The 17,200-nt window shown below is 43.2% G+C and overlaps 1 protein-coding gene across 5 annotated transcripts; it reads left to right on the forward strand.

Moving 5' to 3' along the window:
* Window positions 1-1,351: 1,351 nt before the first annotated feature.
* LOC123443651 (zinc finger CCCH domain-containing protein 36-like) lies at window positions 1,352-15,530 on the forward strand. Of its 5 annotated transcripts, none has more exons than XR_006630758.1 (7): window positions 1,359-1,689; window positions 3,895-4,021; window positions 4,189-4,394; window positions 4,498-5,879; window positions 5,965-6,214; window positions 11,342-11,486; window positions 14,665-15,530. XR_006630758.1 is itself a non-coding variant. In XM_045120131.1 (5 exons), exons 1-5 carry the CDS (start codon window positions 1,539-1,541, stop codon window positions 5,992-5,994), a joined length of 1,896 nt encoding a protein of 631 aa, XP_044976066.1. In that variant the 5' UTR covers window positions 1,352-1,538; the 3' UTR covers window positions 5,995-6,394. The 5 variants fall into 5 exon arrangements, 1 of the variants encoding a protein (XP_044976066.1); XR_006630759.1 differs by lacking the exon at window positions 14,665-15,530 and adding an exon at window positions 14,373-14,633; XR_006630763.1 differs by lacking the exon at window positions 14,665-15,530 and adding an exon at window positions 11,938-13,088.
* The last annotated feature ends 1,670 nt before the right edge of the window (window positions 15,531-17,200 follow it).

A 17,200-nucleotide genomic window follows, 5' to 3' on the forward strand; every position in this document is an offset into this window, starting at 1 on the left:
TGACAACACCACTTTCAACCTATTTGCCAAAACTTTTGCAGCAATCTTGTATAGCATATTATAGAGGCTAACGAGGTGGAACTGGGAAAGCAATTTTGGTGAAGTTACTTTTGGGATCATAACAACGACCGTTAATTTTTTAGTGCCACCACACCCACCAGGAATTCCCTAACCACCATGCAAACAACTCCTCTAACCAACAACTAGTGCGGTTGATAGAACAATACCGGTAGCCCGTTCGACCCGATGCCTTGGTTGACCCCATTTGGAATAGAGTTGCCTCGATCTCCTCATCGCCCACTATCAACCATACATTCATTTCCTTTGAAACACCACCACCTATACATTATAACAATGCCCCGTCTGGATCGAGCCTTCTGAAGTGAATAATTTCTCATAAAAGGCCACTGCCATATTCCTCATCTCATCGTCCGTCGTGTCACGAGAACCATCATTTTGAGGAGAGCGTTGACCATTTTTTTTCCCTATGAGACACCCTATCTGTCGTCAGATTGAGCCAAAGACCGTTCAACTCCACCTCTGCATGTCGCTGTGGACCCTGCCCAGTTTGCTACACACCCCACCAAGATCCGTCTGGTCCTCGTCAACTATTTGTCACAGGTCAATAACCATGACGAGTCCATGCTTCCTCATAATTGAATCCCCTCTGCCTTTTATCTCATGTGACTTGTGTCATCATAACTTGACTAAGAAGTGCAGTGTGGCCAGATCCTTCCATCAAAATATGCTCGACACACGTCTCAGGAAACATTTACAGAAAAGTCATCATCGCATGTGGCTCGGTCTACCCCAACTTATTTTTTTTTCTCTGCATCTTTTTATTATCCCACGTAAATGGATATCCCGAGAGAACCCAGGTCTGCTAAACCACTATCGGCCAAGCAATTTCTTAAACCCTTCATTTCCACAAAACTTTGCGGGTTTCATTCTTGCTGTTCCGCTTGGAATACTACCTCATTAAAATCACCTGCGCAAAGCCAGGGAAGATCATCCTTGTTATCTGAGGCAACGGAGCATCCCAAGTTTTCACCCCTTTTTTGCTGAAGGTGTATTCCATAGCAAACGTTCGGGATGCCTTGCGAGTTCATCAAGTCTTTTTTTAAGACTTTAAATATTTTTTGAATTGTTTGAATTGCTTATCATACAATTCAAAAAAGAAAAAAGAATTTAACTATATGTCTCGTGTTGGGAGCAATGAATGCAGGGCTTTGATCGGATATATGTCCCGAAATATACCGCCGGGCCCGCCGAATTAGCAGAAACGCAAAACCACGCGCTCAGGGGCGGGGTCGTACCCTTTATAGCCGGGTTAGGGACGCCACCCCGTCGCCGTGGCGACCCAAATGCGACGCAAGGGCAGCAGAGATAGGAGAGGGGAAAGAAACTGAAGAGACCGAGGTTTTGCCCCCAAATCCCCCACCCCTCACGCGCACCTCGCCGCCGCCGCTCCCTCCCTCCCTCCCTTCCTCCACCAAACCCCCGTCGCCGCCGCGGCGCAGCACCGTAGTCGCCCCCCAATGGCGACTGCCGCTGGCCCCGTGGGCGGGCTGCCGGCGAAGGACGAGATTACGGATGTGGAAATGGAGATCATGGAGCAGCCGGAGGAGGCGGCGGAGCGGGCGGGGCTGAAGAGGCCCTGGAGCTCCGCGAGCGGCAACGGTTCTCACGGTATTGCCCCTCGATCGCCCTCTAAATGCATCCTCTACCGGTTCATGTACTGTTTATGCTTCTAGTTTCGGTGCATAATTGCTTCGAAACGCTAGATCTGTGCAGGCAAGGCTCGGACAGGAAGATCCAGTGGGGGAAAATGCGCATCTTCTAGTTTATGTGTTTGATTATTGGTTGATACTTGCTAAGCTGTTTTGCCTGTGTGGGGGGAGGCGCTGGGTAGGTGATCTGGCATCAGGGGGTGCTGGAGCTGTGATACCAGGCGAGAAATTCTACACGCAGTTCTGTAGGGTTTGCCTTGGAATGCTTGAGTTGCAATAACCGAGCCTTTCGCGCCTGTTTTTCAACTTAGCCGTTGGCGCTTATTTATGTTGCTAGCATTGCTATGCTGTTTTGGGTAGATGGGTTATGGTGAAGTTTTGTTGCTGACTATGGTTGACTTGATGACTTGTATCGGTCTATGATTGTGACGTCATTGGTACTATTAGTTGCTATACGACGAGGAGCTCGAAGCGTGTTTTAAGTAGGTGAAGCTGCTCGTGTAGTATAGCAGCAACTAGATGGTATCTCGACGCGACCTTACTATGGTAGAGCCAGCCAAGCACTGTACAGTGAAGCAGTTTGTCGTGTTGTTTGAGGCAGTTTTTTGCCGTTTCTGTATATCCTAATAGATTACGCCATCACGTGGATATAGCCATCTAGGCCAGTTGGTTGCGAAGTTGCGTGACCCTAGCGTAAGCAATTAGTTACAAAATTCCGCTTTTCATGGAATATTAATGGCTCGTATGCCTTGTTTTTGATTTTTATTAAAGAACAAACCCGTTTTTATCGCTTTAGTCAACTAACGGCCTAACACAGCAAATGTTGAGGCAAACCCTCATGTTGCTAATTTTGTTGAAGGAATGTAGAATTATTTGGTTGACCATCAAGTCGACCGATTGGCATATATAGTGAAGTGCCTTCGCGTTGCAATACGTGGCATTATGCTCATCTTGTGATTACTGTTGTGCTGATGTTAGGGAGAGGGTCAATTTTTGTTCAGTCTATTGCTCGAGACAAGAGTATGCGGTTTTGCAGGCTTGCAAACTGATATGCAACAGGTTTGCATGGCATGTTCTGACTCAGTCATGGGTCCATCTTGAGAAGTGTCTTGGAATACATTTGATTATCTCATGCGTCACAACCTTGTGGTTCACAAATATAAGGATGAAAAGGATAAATTCAGTGGCCTTCTCATTGTAGCAGGGAAGGCTTGTTTTCAGTCATGAAAATTATATTATTAAGCGTATTGTTGTGAATCTTGGAGTAGAGAAGAAAAAAAGACCTAGCACAATTGCTCCCTGCAGACCTTCCTATTACGATTGGACTTCTTATAATTTCCTGGAATCTTTCCTAATTCTCTCCCTTCTAGTAGTCTTATAATGATTACTTACCCTTTCACTTGTATTCCTTGTGAGCCATTAATCTTGCCTGACTTGGACTCCACAAAATCCAGCAGAAGCTTGTCCAAGTTGCTGCTGCTGCTGTCATTGCCCATTGCCCAATACATCCATAACATGTATGAACCAAATTTTGCCCGTATCATCCTATCAACTATCATTAACTGGTTTGTTTGCTCTTATTATATCCCCTGATTCCAACCCTATTTACTTATCATTGGTTTTGCCATGGTAAAGTAAACACTCTACGCTGCTTTTTTGATTTGGGACCATTTTATATCCAATACCCCCTGATTGGACCATTCTTCTATGTCCATTTATTATTTGCTCAAAACAATAGAAGCTTTTCAGCCTCCAGGGTTCATTCAAACTGGAAATAAACATTGAAATCTTGAACTTCAGAGTCAACAGTAGTTGGTTCTGGAGCCAGTCATAGGGATCTTAAATCAAATTTAGTTCTTACTCATAGGAAATCCTGCGCTGAATGATTCTCAGTCAGTGATTTGATGTATTGTAATGGCATAAGTTGGCAGCCTGCTGGACTAAAAATAATACTTTAGGTGTATGTCAGCTTACATTGTACAAGTATTGGGTTTCTGCTATTTGGAGCCTGTTAATAGTTTCTTTGAGATTAAGCGTTTTAACTGATTGGTGGAATATAGAATGGTTAGTACAAATTATAGGTATTATCTTATATGAAGATCACTATGATGAATTGGTTGTATATGTTGAAACTTTGATCCCATTATAACCTGACATTTTCTAGGTTTTATTGGAGTGACTACTGCTGCAAAGAAACCAACACTGCTGCCTCATAACAATGTCAAATGTCTGAAGAAAGTTGGCAATGGCAATCTTCTACATCCGGATATGCCAGATACTAATGCTTTGAGGTACATCAATTATTATTGCTACTTCTGTGTGCACTAGGAATTTTGAACCTTCGAACAATATTTCCATCTTTGCTGTGGTGTTTGATGGAAGACATAATGCTCTTTTGTGTTACACGTCTTAAACAGTCATTTGGTTCACTAATTCACTTAACACATTCACAACCTAGATTTAGTTGCTCATCTCCTGGTGGAGATCTGGGGAGCAAAACCAGACCCCCTACGGGAACATGTACCTTTAATGCTCAAGGCCAGTGCAAGAAAGGGAAGAATTGCACTTCTCCTCATGAAAGAGAGGGTTCTGGTTTTGGTAACCTGCGGAGTGCAGAAGAAAAGGCTGGTTCACTCTCATCAGTTGGTTATGGGAAACATAGAGGTATGAGCTTTTTATAGGATAATCTTTAAAGAATATCTTGCAGCCACAAACTTTTGATTGCTCCATAAATCTAAGGACTTTTGATTGCTCCACCTGTGCTCAGGCTCTGAAGAAGGATCTGAAGCACAAGGTGTATCCAACTTGAATGATCTGCACAATTTTGCGGCTTCGTCAAAACATGGGCTATATAGGACCCTCATTCATTCTTATGGCGAAGATCACAGGGGGCTGGCGCACAACCTGCCCAACCTAAATATTTCAGAAGAGAGGTCTTGCAGAACTGATAATTTATGGACTACAAAGCCTACCCATCCTGTAAATGAGCTGGTGCAGATCTCAGTAGTTCAAGGGAAGAACCACAAACCTAGTCTCATGGGACACCACATTAATTTGCCCTCTGATAGCTACTTGGATGGCAGGGGAACCTTACCTAGGTTCCATTTAGATGGAGGAAAGCTGTTGCAGGATCTGGATGTGGCCAAAGCAAGCAGCCTAAGTGATTCCCGTGTCTCTGATTTTGGGTATCGACCATTTGACTCATCTGTTTCATCTGACCATCTCCAATATGGTGAGAAGCTATCTGCTTATGGTGGATCAACAGAAAATTTTCCTCGCAAACATCAGAAAGAACATAGTTCAAGCTTTGCCTCATATGGCTCAAACAGTATAACAGGGTTCAGAAGTCCAGGCCACAATAGCTCTGCTCATTCCTTGGGCAGCCAACCTTCTCGAGCAATTACTCACCTAGGAATGCCGTCCCTTCATCAGTTAGCACCTGGTATCGAGAAGTTTGGTCTCCATAAAGATGCTTATTTTGACAAGGGCTGTGGTACATCTAGGCCTGGGTTACGTGCAAGCAGTTCATGTCAACCTGGGCACCTTTCCCCAATCAAGGATGACCCTTGGATAACTTCAGTGCCTTTTGTACCTCTTGTTAAGTTTGCCAACAGTACATCACCTTCAAATAGTCCATATAATCCACTTGCTGACAATATGGACCCTCCCAAAGTTGAAAGTATCAATATTCTCAAGTCCTCGAACATATCGTGCAGCATTTCAAGTCAGCACACTGCTGGTAATGGTGTTATCGATGGAGATATCAACAAACCATTGATTTATGATGATAAGTTGGCAAGGAATATGTCAGCAAAAGGGTCAAATGAGTTTGCAGGCTTGGTTGCACCTGATAAGGAACACTCTAGTCTGGATGGTGATACTTTGGTGAAAGCTTTTGAAATAATCAAAGATGGATCAATTGACGAGAAAACGAGGGATTTCCGTTTTCATTTGGCAGAACATGTGAAGGAGTTGCTGAAACCTATTTGGAAGGAAGGCAATCTGAGTAAAGATGCTCATAAACTGATAGTGAAAAAATCTGTTGATAAAGTTCTTGCTTCAGTTGAGCTGCATCAAGTACCAGCTACTAAAGAATTGATAACTGGTTATATAACCACGGCTGGAACAAAGATTGAAAAGCTTGTGAAGGTAAAAAACTTGAATATACAGTTCAATGATGCACATATCAGTTAACTTTCCTATGTTTGATTCCTGTCTATTTATTTCATCTCAGGCATATGTTGTTAAGCATCGTACAAGATGAGATCCAGACTTTTAAATGCTGAGCTACATCACCATAGGCATGGGCTTTCAGCCAGACACCTTTCTGATGTGATTAATCTGCAGTCCAATGTTGCTAGGCCTGATCTGCTGTCCAATGTTGCTAGGCCTGATCTGCAGTCCAATGTTGCTAGGCCTGATCTGCAGTCTAATGTTGCTAGGGCTGATCAGTTTTATTGGCAAGCTAGATATTTCCTAGTAAGGTATTCAGTTGCATGACCCTGGCTGGTTTACAGGCTTAGTCAGACTATGTGGTAGTACTTTATGGTGGAGTTTTAATTTAATGTCTCCCTGTTAGCTGTGAGGACATCTAATGCAACCAATGTAGAATCCTTACTGCATGTGTGGTTAATCTATGGAGTGATACTTATAGTGTTGTTGAATCTGTTTGATGAAGTATACATCTTGCTTAAAGTACAATGTCATCGTTGTTCATTTTGTTTGATGAAGTATTCATCTTGCAAGGTGCAATATCTACATAACCTGTTGCACTTGATCGGGGGAGATAGAAGGATCAACAACTTGCCGTGGAACAAAACATCACAAGAGATGTGTGGCAAAAGAGGGGGGGGGGGTTGAAGTGTCCATGTAATGGCCTAACTTCTAGAACGATAGAAAGAGTACTCTCATCTGCTCTACCGACTGATAAAAACGTTGCTCTGCATAGCATGGACCATTATCACAATACTGAAGTACCTTGAGGGTGGAACATGTATACATACTCTTGGCTGAATGAACCAAGGTCAATGTCATGTTCCATGTTTTACCTCTTGGATCAAGGGCCTTTGGCAATGTAGATCAGCGTTAGGATGCTAATGGGTTGCACAATGAGGGATGAGTTGAGATGCAAGGTAGAGAGAGGAAGAGGGTATTAAGCTATACTAGGAATAAGAGTCTGGAGACACAAATTGGTAAGGCATTGCATGCACTTTGTTGGTGTTAGGTGATGGAATGATCGAGTAGTGTGACGACCAACCGTTGTTTGATGAGCATTGGAACCATGGCTCATGGCTCGTAGGAGCCAAAGGAAGGGTATGAGAATGAAAGGTGAGTAGGAAGAGATGAGTTCATGCGAGATAGGTATCCATGAGCATAGCGGTTGCTTTACTCGTCTTTGGTTGTATCCGCATGTGAACAAATACTAAGGGGAAAGGTGGCATGACTAGAGGCTGAGGGCATCACTGCATCTTCACCTTCATCAAGTCCATGAAGACAAATACACCAAACATATCTCCACCCTCATCAAGAACTACTACTAGTAGGTGGATAGAAAGAACATGACAATGCTTGATGAACTCGCATGTTTGATGAACCAGATTGACATTCGCCTATGAGATCAAGTCGATTGCCCAAATATCCCAACCCTATCGGTGATCGGTAGCGATCTTGGCCTATGAACCATGACAATGGCTTATGGACTTGTTTGTTAGATGAACCATATTGATATGCGCCTATGAAATCAAGTTGTTTGTTCAAATTGCCCAACCCTAGCACCTCGAGTGTTGACATTCAATGTCACATCCTCAGATGCAAAGCCCGAGCCAGCTAAACAAAACCGTTTCCACCCTGGCTTGTAGCTCTAAGTGATTCCAAATTGTAACATGAGTAGTCGTGCGTGTATGTGGAGATTGGGGACGATCAAATAAACAACTTATAGGTGGATAGACTAATCTACCTGGGTTGAACTTAATGCGGTTGTTGATCTTACTACTAGCTGAGTATGTTTTGGTGCACATAAGAGTTCCTCAGGGCCATAAATGCTAGGGGTGGGCATAAAAACCGAGAACCAAAGACCGAAGCCGAAAAAACCGAGGACCGAAGGTTCGGTCGTTCATTCGGTTAGCAAACTTCAAAAACCGATATTAGTTCGGGATTTTCGTTCATTGGATTCTAAGCACCGAATCCCCCGAATTAACCGTATCTTATTAGCATTCTCGTTTTATTAAATCCTAGCCCAACCATCCACGTTACAGGACTAGTGGACCATCCAACATCAACTGTACACGAGGCTTGTTTCCAGTATTTTCTCTGCACAAGCAAACGTAGGCAAACAACCCACACATCTAAACAAAGCTTATCCAGAATATGTTTTTGATGCTTGATGCACATCTTGCGGCACCGCCGCCTCCATTTTCATAACTCGCACGGCGTTCGCTGCGCGCTTGCGCTCATGGCTCCTTAGCGGCGGCACCCATGGCTCCCTAGCGGCGGAGGCGGTCGGTGGCGCCCATGGCTCCCTAGCGGCGGAGGACTCCGGCTCCCCCGCAGCTGTGGACAACGATGTTCACCGCTCGTAAGCGGTCGAGGCCATTGTTCCTTCACCGCCGGCGACCTGCTTTCGACGAGATCCTGCAGGAATTCTTTCCTCTTACCATTCCCTCATAGGCTAGCATGTTTCGATTTGTTTCATTCGGCGCCAATATTTTTTTTCCCAAGATTTGTCCCACGATTTCTGGCTTCCCATCCAATATCGGTTCTATTCTTTTATAACCGAGGACCGAACCGAATACTTGGTAGATCGAAGTCTCGGTCATTGTTTTCCTGGATGACTGATCGGTCAAGAGAATCAGCAAACCGAATTTGAAAAGGACCCGAAGCACCGAACCGATCGGTTCGGTCTAATCGAATGCCCAGTCTAAATAAATGCTACCACCTCTGCCCTGGTTAATTAGCCCCCTTCGTATTTGTGTCAAATTTTGACCATAGATTTAACTAACAAAATATTAATGTATATCACCAAAAAATATATCGTTGAATTCGTATTTGAGCATAGTTTCTGATAATATTATTTTTGCCATGTATAACTTATATTTTATAAATTAAAATCATGGTCAAAATATGACCCTAAATACAAGGGGGAGACCAGGACATAGATAGTAGTATGGAAGTCAAAGCCATTTGGTTTTATGGAGAATTACTTTCAAGGACATTAAAGGAAGAGTTGTCAAATGCCACGGTGGTCCAAAGTGGGCCCAACCTCTATGAGTCTTGATCGTTTATTTTTAGCTGCCGACCCTCTTTCCTTATTGCTCTTGCGTTTCCTTGAGCTTGCATGATCATGAAGCGTCGGCTCATGCAATGCAACAGATTCATTAATAGTTTGGGTGAATTTTGATAGCAACCTAATGCATCACTATGTTATTTTCGCATTGTTGAGACTAGGTACGTGGTATGGCATCACACAATGCCCCATTTCACTATTATCTTTCCACAAGTTTGCAAGTCTAGGTGTCGAACGTCGACCCTTGTTCGACATTCTTGCCATGATGTTGGGAAAAAGATTTGACTATAACAAGGTGAGAACTTGTTGTCTCGATGTTAGAGGAGGCAAGATCTTGGCGTTGTGACGAGGTGGGACCTTGCATTTGGATGGGGAGTCATCTTGATGTCGTGATGCGGTGTCGACCTTCACATCTGGACGAGGAAGTGATCTTTGTTGTAACGACGTGGGCTCAATGTTGTGATGAGGTGTGACATTAATGTCTAGATGAGGCATGAACTTCATGTTGTGAAGAGCATCGTCCTGATGTCATATCGAGGCATGAGCTTTGCATAACAACAAGGAGTCTCAATTTGAGGCGTCGTGGGGACCCTTCCTACAACACCTAGGAAATACTAAATCTAAGTTCATAATTATTGTAGATTGACCCTCTCCCCATGTTGTCTTGCATTTTCCTTGTCATCTTGTAGGAGCATCAAGCATCCACTTTTGTGGCAAGTTAATGCACAACTGGTGGTTGGCGCAGTAGTTATCTCAAACCTGCGCCCTATGAATGCCCCCCTCCTGCCGCGTGTGCGCATGCAAAGAGTTTAGAGTAGGTAGGCGGAAAACTCCACTAAACACGTTCACTATTCTAAGTATTGGTACCCGATCCTTTGTCCATGTTGTTCCTTGTAATCTCATGGGATCATTAAGAGGGTTGGGTGAATTTCCCGTTGCAAGACTCGTGCATTGGCACATCACTTTGTCAAGCTTCGCCAGTTATGTCAAACCTACACCTCAAAGACCCCTGACCTCACTCCCACACCACAAAAACTAGAAAAATGGTGGGGCATGGTACAATACTCCATTTTGCTATATCCGTCCATAGTTTACTACTGTGCACAAACCAAGGAAGTACTAAATCTAAGAAAGAGAGAATGATAAACAGCCATACCCTTACTTGATGATATGCTACACCCACTTGACATTTTCAAAATTATTAAAGAAGAGGTAGAGTGGAAACATTACAATAACTACCACTCTTCATTTCCTAGATTGACAAGTACTTTAAAGCAAATAATGTTAGGGCTAGAGATAGTGAAATAAAGGGAATATATTGTCGATATTGCATTCTTACTAGCAATTGGCTTTGTGGCTGGATAGTTAGTGTTGTTTGGCCTGGCTTCACTTGGATCATAATCACTTTCCTAACCACCCACAACCTTTTTTTTTTGACCTGTTTGACCCACGGTCCTGGTAACTATCAGTACACCTCCTGTCAGGTGGCGGGTTGGGACCTATGGCCTATGAGTGGTTTGGCAAAGGGCTAAGCAACCGGCCTATGAGTGGTTTGGCAAAGGGCTAAGCAACCGGCCTATGAGTGGTTTGGCAAAGGGCTAAGCAACCGGCCTATGAGTGGTTTGGCAAAGGGCTAAGCAACCGTCTTTTAAAACACCGACTCCTCATAGAGTGTGTGCATAACTCCTTAATAAATGCACTGGTCCATCAGTGCAAAATGGCTATTGTCAAGAGAACATAGTGGAACTTTGAGAGTTCTGTGTACTGAAATACTTGTTATTATAATATGCCAAAGGACAAATAAAGCAGATAGATAATTAAATTTGACCTAACCATTTGCTAAAAGCCAAGAGCATCTGAAGTGAAGTCCTTACTTTCAACCACAAGAAGTTGTGCAGAACCAACTAAATACCAGTTATATTTTGCTTAATAATATTTAACATCTTTCTTATGCTTATTTGAGTTCTTCCATTGGGAGATATAACCTATGGCACCAAGACACTAACCCACGCAAGACTATGAAGAGAATTTTGTATATTTTATATATCATGGAGTCTTTTCTATAAGATAGGTGAGTTTTGAGTTTTGTTTTGTCAGTGAATTCCCGTGGACCGAGCTTGGTTGAGCTGGGGCCTGATTTGCTTGATTCAAAAGGAAGAGAATAGAAATTTATCGTAGAATATATTACCTGCTCCTGAAACATCACAAGAGAAAAGCCTTCTTTCTCTTCCCAAGGAAACTGCATCTTGCTGCCAAACTGATTGTTGAGGCTTTGATATTTTTGTTTGCCTATTTCTTGAATCTTAATAAATGGTTTTGTCTTCTGCAGCCAACCTCAAGTGAAGTGGATTCAGGGAAGCATTAAATTTTGCATCTTCAAGGTTGCCAGATATTAAAGTCGTCCTTGAGCCTGCTGTTATCCTCATTTTATCATTACTGACCAAACTGATGAGAGCTGCCACAACATGCAAACGGTACGTGTAATGACTATAGCTCTTTTCTTTGGTGTAACGAGAATATTTCCTTAGCTTGCGGTTGTCAATATCTGAATTCATTCTTTTAAAATTTTCTCCAGCGAAAATCTCGTGTTTTCGTTCTACTTGTTTCAGGAAATAGCAAACTACTACCTCCAAAGACTCAAAATGTAGCATCCTATCTCTCATTGGACTTGCATGGTGCATGTAAAAAAAGATGCATGCATAGCCACTAATTTCCTTTTTCTCTTATCTCTATGAATTAAATATGGCGTGAGACTCAAAGCACTTTAACTCAATTAGACTCAAAATGAGCCTAACATAATGGATATCTGAAATTTTTGAGATGAGCCCTATAAACCGGAAACGAGGGAGTATTCATTCCTTCAGTTATGTACTTGTACTCTTTTACATTGTGCTTGACACGCTCCACTATGTTGTTTTCCTGCAGAAAGAAACACATCTAGCTCATCCACCTTCTCAGATCTTTTATGGCCTAAGGCACAAAATACAATACTGTTCCTGCGTTACTATGACCCTAAGGCACAAAGTATTAAGAGTGTCTCTTGATGTTATTTTTCGTCTCTAAAATGGCAAAGTTTTTGTTTCTGGACCCTAATTGTTCCAGATTGGGACTCTAATACTAAAGAGTGTCCATGTCCTGACTCGGCCACGAAGTGGTCCGACCTAACCTCTGCTTTCAAATGCCTATTCTCAGTTGCTCACCCAAAGCCCTAGATCAGAAATAGCTTGCTGGTCAGGCTGGGCTCTGCTTCCCATGGGAACCGATGCTTAACTCAGCCCTGCTCAGTGGGGCAGCTGGCTGCCCATATTCATCGCCCGCCTCATGCTCTGCCTCAGCCTCAGTGTTACATTCTTTTCTCCAACAGCAAGGTGTGGTTTGGCTATTGATTTCGGTTCTGTTTTGCCCGTGAGACTATTTGGAGACGGTGAAGGCTTTGGTTAACTTTTAAGATCAACTTTAATTTCTTGCGTGTTTTTTTTACCGGTAAACAGGCTTATACTGTGCAGCCTTTGTTATATCGACTCTGAAACTAGATGTGCCATTGCTTTTCTCCCATTTACGAGGATGCCATTCTTCTCTTTTTTTTTCCCGAAGCCGCACACTTATATATTAACCAATAAACACAGCCTGACATACTGACCATTCTGGACGATTCCAAAACTACCTCCCAGCCCTCTCAATTGTGTGCTCTGCTCGCTTCCCGATTGAATCCCCTTCTCCAAAAATCCCTCGCCAAGTTCAGTGTGTCAGGTGAGGCTGCAGCACAAGCCTCCGTGGTACTTACGTGGCATGCGTAATTGAGCGGGACTGACGGCTGGCTCTGGAAATGGAACCAGACGGCAACGTGGGCGTGTGAGTAGGGGCAATGGCTGGCTGCGCGCGTGGAACCAGGTCAAGTGAGGTGCCTAGGCTTGTCTTGGAGGTTCCACTAAATATACAATGCTTGGTCATAACCTGAAGTATGCCGAGATGCTGATGGGTGGATTGTATCCTGCTTGTGTTAGCTTATGGGTTGTATTTTATTTACTAATGGATTATGGATTCTATAGCATAAGACCTGATGGACTATGGATTCATAATGTTATTGTGCTTACTAAACTGTGCATTGTAGATGCTCCAGTTGTAGCAAACCTCAGAATGTCGGTACATTGTGGCACAGTAATTTGACAGCATTGCTGTATGAACTGGCTACATTAGCTCCAGTGTTTTAATGCATAAATTATAACAATTCTGTGTCAGATTCGAGCACCAAAATCTTCTCCGGGTAGCTAGCTATCTTTTCTGTATACTCCGATTTAGCGTCAGATAATACCAATTCCTCCCTGCCGTTAGAGCAAGTAAAATACTATATTTTTACTGAGTTGGATGAGAGAGAAGAGGAGAGAGAAGGGAAGCGGACTCTTCGTGAAGAGCCAGCTCTAGCACGTGCTCCTAGGTGCTTTGTGAGAATGAAAGGTGGGCCATATATGATAAAAGTAGTACTCTTTTATAGCTAACTATTGTACAAGCTAGCTATAAGATGGGCTAGAAGACTGCTTATAGCCAGCAGCTGGCTATACTATTAACCATGCTCTTATGCTCTTTCTAGAGAGCTACCAAGGGTATTTAAGGCTTTTTACCTCTTTTCATCTCAACCCAGGCTGGTCAAAATCCTCTTACCACACTGCATGGCAAGAAAGAAAGTGAAACTAACATAGGCATAGTCATAAATATTCCATAAATAAAATATATACACATAAGGGGTTTAACACCCCCGTACAACCACCGAAAACACAAAGCTAAAGGCTGTATAAACTTAACAAGATAGGGTCTTAGGTTGTCTTTGACCCTATGAACCAGTAGGCCTAGATCAGATTTGAGGCACAACCTCCAGGAGATCCTTGATGGACCAATTTCTTATGGATGCTTGTGATTGTGTTCCTTCCATAGACTACATGCAGCCAGGGCAAGGCTAAAAAAATGCGCAACCTCCAGGAGATCCTTGGTGGGGCAATTTCTTATGGATGCTTGTGATTGTGTTCTGCTTCCATAGACTACACGCAGCCAGGGCAAGGCTAAAACAATGCTAAAAAAATAGCGGGCACTGGAAAGAGATCTTCGCAGTGGTTAGGGCTGCGAAGAGACCTTTGCCTCTTTCATCATGATTGTAAATTAGATCACTGCATCCAGGATTTAACAATCACAGGAGCATAATTTAGTTGCTTGCAGGGCTGTGAACTATATTTTATTATCTGAAGGTATCAACTTCAGAACCTTTCGGTAGTATGTCAGCTGTCAAATATGTCACACATATCAGTTAAAAAAAATGTGACACATATATAAATATAAATGTTTACTCATCTGCAACATGTCTCGTGCAGTCTGGGGGTGTCAATGAGGGTGACAAAGGTTTAGGCTTCTGCTAGTTGATGCATCGCACCAAACCTGAAGCTCAACATTGCTGTTGTAGAGTAGTTGTAGCTTTTCTCATGTTCCAAGCTTTGTATATCTCCTTCAAAAGTTGCCGAAATTTGTTGCTTCCTGAATCCTGATGGTCTGTTGTTTTGCTTCCATTTTTCTGAATAAAGCAGGGTGTGGTTTGTTTAAGAAATATATATGCTTATCAAATGAACTTCTCAGTAGGCCCACTTAGTAATATCCAATGCCTTGCAGGGTCTTAAAATGGCTGCAGAGCACAGATGAACATCTCACTCGCTTTCTATGGATTCTTTACAGCCAGCAGAGTATCGAAAAGTGGATAGTGCGATGAATATTCGTACTGTGTCTTGTTAGACAAGGTTTACTTCTGACAAATGTCCGTGCGATGTTGATGCAACCTAATACTTCCATGAATAATCAGTATTTGGTTGGCATGCCCTACCACCGTACCACCATCTGTGTCGGCTTGCTCTAGTGTGGTTTAGTTACATTGTGCAGACCTGTCCTATCATGGAACATCTGTTTGCAATCTTTCTATCTCAGGAAGCCGCTAAAGTTGGCACCAAATGTTTGGTTCAGGATCAAGAAACACACATGCCATTGCTACTTTGTGGTGAAACTGTTCATTACCTCCTAAAGCTATCGAGATTCTGGATATGCTCTTTTGTCCTGTGGAGTTCCTTTTCAGTTATGCTCTTGGAGTTGGACAGCCAGAGATGCCCTCTGATAAAGAAACATCCAGTTTTAAAGATACCATGAATTCTCAGAAATCCTGGATACATATTTCAATTCCTGTATTGCTTGCTGTATCACAAGGCCCAGTGATGCTGATGGTATGGCAACACTGCACACCAAAGCTGTATGTTTTTTGCCTCTTGGCCGTCCCGCTGGCAGGTCGTAGTTTTTTATGAATGCTACACGAGCAGGGGATGGCCAGTGTCGCAACAATATTTTCTTTCTTTCTTTCTTTCTTTCAGTTTTGCAATGTGGCCATTATGCTGAAACCACAAACTATTATGTACAGTTTAAGCTTAAACTTGTTTTGTTGTCTTTTTGGTTGTGACTGCCATGACGTGTAATGCATCCTGTACTAAAACCGATCTCTGGCCGTATGCTCATCGACGATCTTTGAGGAGATCAAGGTTCAGTGCAAGTCCTGTTTCTCATACTGTTCTGTTACTTTCATGTAAAAGAGGTGCCAGCCGTGCTGTGCATCCGTTGGCTCAGTTAGGCTCTAATTCCTCTGTTGATCAGCGCCTATAATGGGAGTTCCAGTGCAACTTGCAGAGTGTGGAATAAAGCACTGCTTGTAATCGCAAAGAAGAAAGACCGGGAAGTTACTTCCGTTAAGATCTCAGTTTGGAGTTGTAAACCGAAATACATTCACAGGCTGTCTTCAGATGGTACCACTAAAGGTTTTTAAGGGATAGTATAAACTAATGTTATTATGTGCTTGCATGGAACGAAAAACATAAATATGGTACTCCCTCCGTCATGGACTTATGGTTTAGAAAAACATAAATATGGTACTCCCTCTGTCATGGACTTATGGTTTAGAAAGCGTGCATGACCGATCTCTGAAACAAAGGTAAATTTTGATTGGCTTTATTTATTTTTGCAAGTGTTCACACAGCCTAATTATTTTTAAAAGATAATGCACAGTAACTCATACAACCACTAAACAAGGAGTCCTCATGTATGAAGCCTTTTCATCTTGCATGCACATCCAACGTTTTCACTATAATACAACTACTAGTACTCTTAATTAACCAAGTAGTAAATGTCATGCGTCTTAGTTTTCTCTTATTCTGAAAATGCATGTAAACGGAACCGCGTCTTCTAAACCGTGACGAAGGAAGTATTCAGATGTTGATTATTATGTTATTTTCGTTATCAGAATATATTTTGATCAGATGAAACGCCCGCTGAAGTTCATGGATATTGGACTATTTTGAGCAGATGAAAGGCATGCTGAAGTTCATGGATACTGGACTATTTGGTACTCCCGCTATATCTTGGATACTGGACTATTTGGTACTCCCGCTATATCTTAGTATAAGACGTTTGCTGACACTGTCATGGTATGAAAGACATCTTTCATTAAGTTACAGAGACAGTATCATGTGCTCGTATTGAGAAAATTGCTCAAAACCACCACAATTGTGGCAAGAGTACTCCAAAACCATCATTTTTTAATCAAAAATCATAAAAAATCATCACTTTTGCGTCAAGTGGATAACAAATTGCATTGATTCTAGATTGAAAAACTGACTGGTGGGACCCGTCTGTTCAGGTTGATGTGGCAAAGACTTATCCTAGTCAATGTTTGACTTGCTGAGGTGGACGGAGGTCCCACCTGTCAACCACACCTCTTGTCTTCTCTCTCATCTCCTTCTTCCTTTCCATAGGAGCGTTGTCCGTGGAAGAGCAACACTGGCGGCTGACGCTGCCCGCTTCGGCAAGGCCAAACCATCGCGTGCTCGCGCCCCTGCTAGCTTCGGTGAGGTTGAGCCCTACTTGCTCTGGCGAGTCCAAACCCCTCCCGCTATGGCCAATCTGAACCCCCGAGTGCCCGCACCCCTGCCCACTCCGACGAGATGGAATCACCGTGTGTGTGCACCCTTGCTAACTCCGCCGAGGCAGAGGCCTCGCGTTCCCGCGCCTCTAGCAGCTCCGACGAAGTCGAGCCCCCACCCGTACCCGTGCCAGCTTCGGCAAGATCGAGCCCCCGCCCGCCCGCATCTCTGCCAGATCCGTCGAGGCCGAGCCC

Source organism: Hordeum vulgare, chromosome 1H (assembly GCF_904849725.1).
Source record: "Hordeum vulgare subsp. vulgare chromosome 1H, MorexV3_pseudomolecules_assembly, whole genome shotgun sequence".
NCBI lineage: Eukaryota > Viridiplantae > Streptophyta > Magnoliopsida > Poales > Poaceae > Hordeum > Hordeum vulgare.

Coding starts and splice junctions, on each gene's coding strand:
- LOC123443651 (XM_045120131.1), top strand. CDS start 1,539: ATGGCGACTGCCGCTGGCCCCGTGGGCGGGCTGCCGGCGAAGGACGAG. Junction 1,690..3,894: donor GAGCGGCAACGGTTCTCACG/GTATTGCCCCTC, acceptor GACATTTTCTAG/GTTTTATTGGAGTGACTACT. Junction 5,880..5,964: donor AGATTGAAAAGCTTGTGAAG/GTAAAAAACTTG, acceptor ATTTCATCTCAG/GCATATGTTGTTAAGCATCG.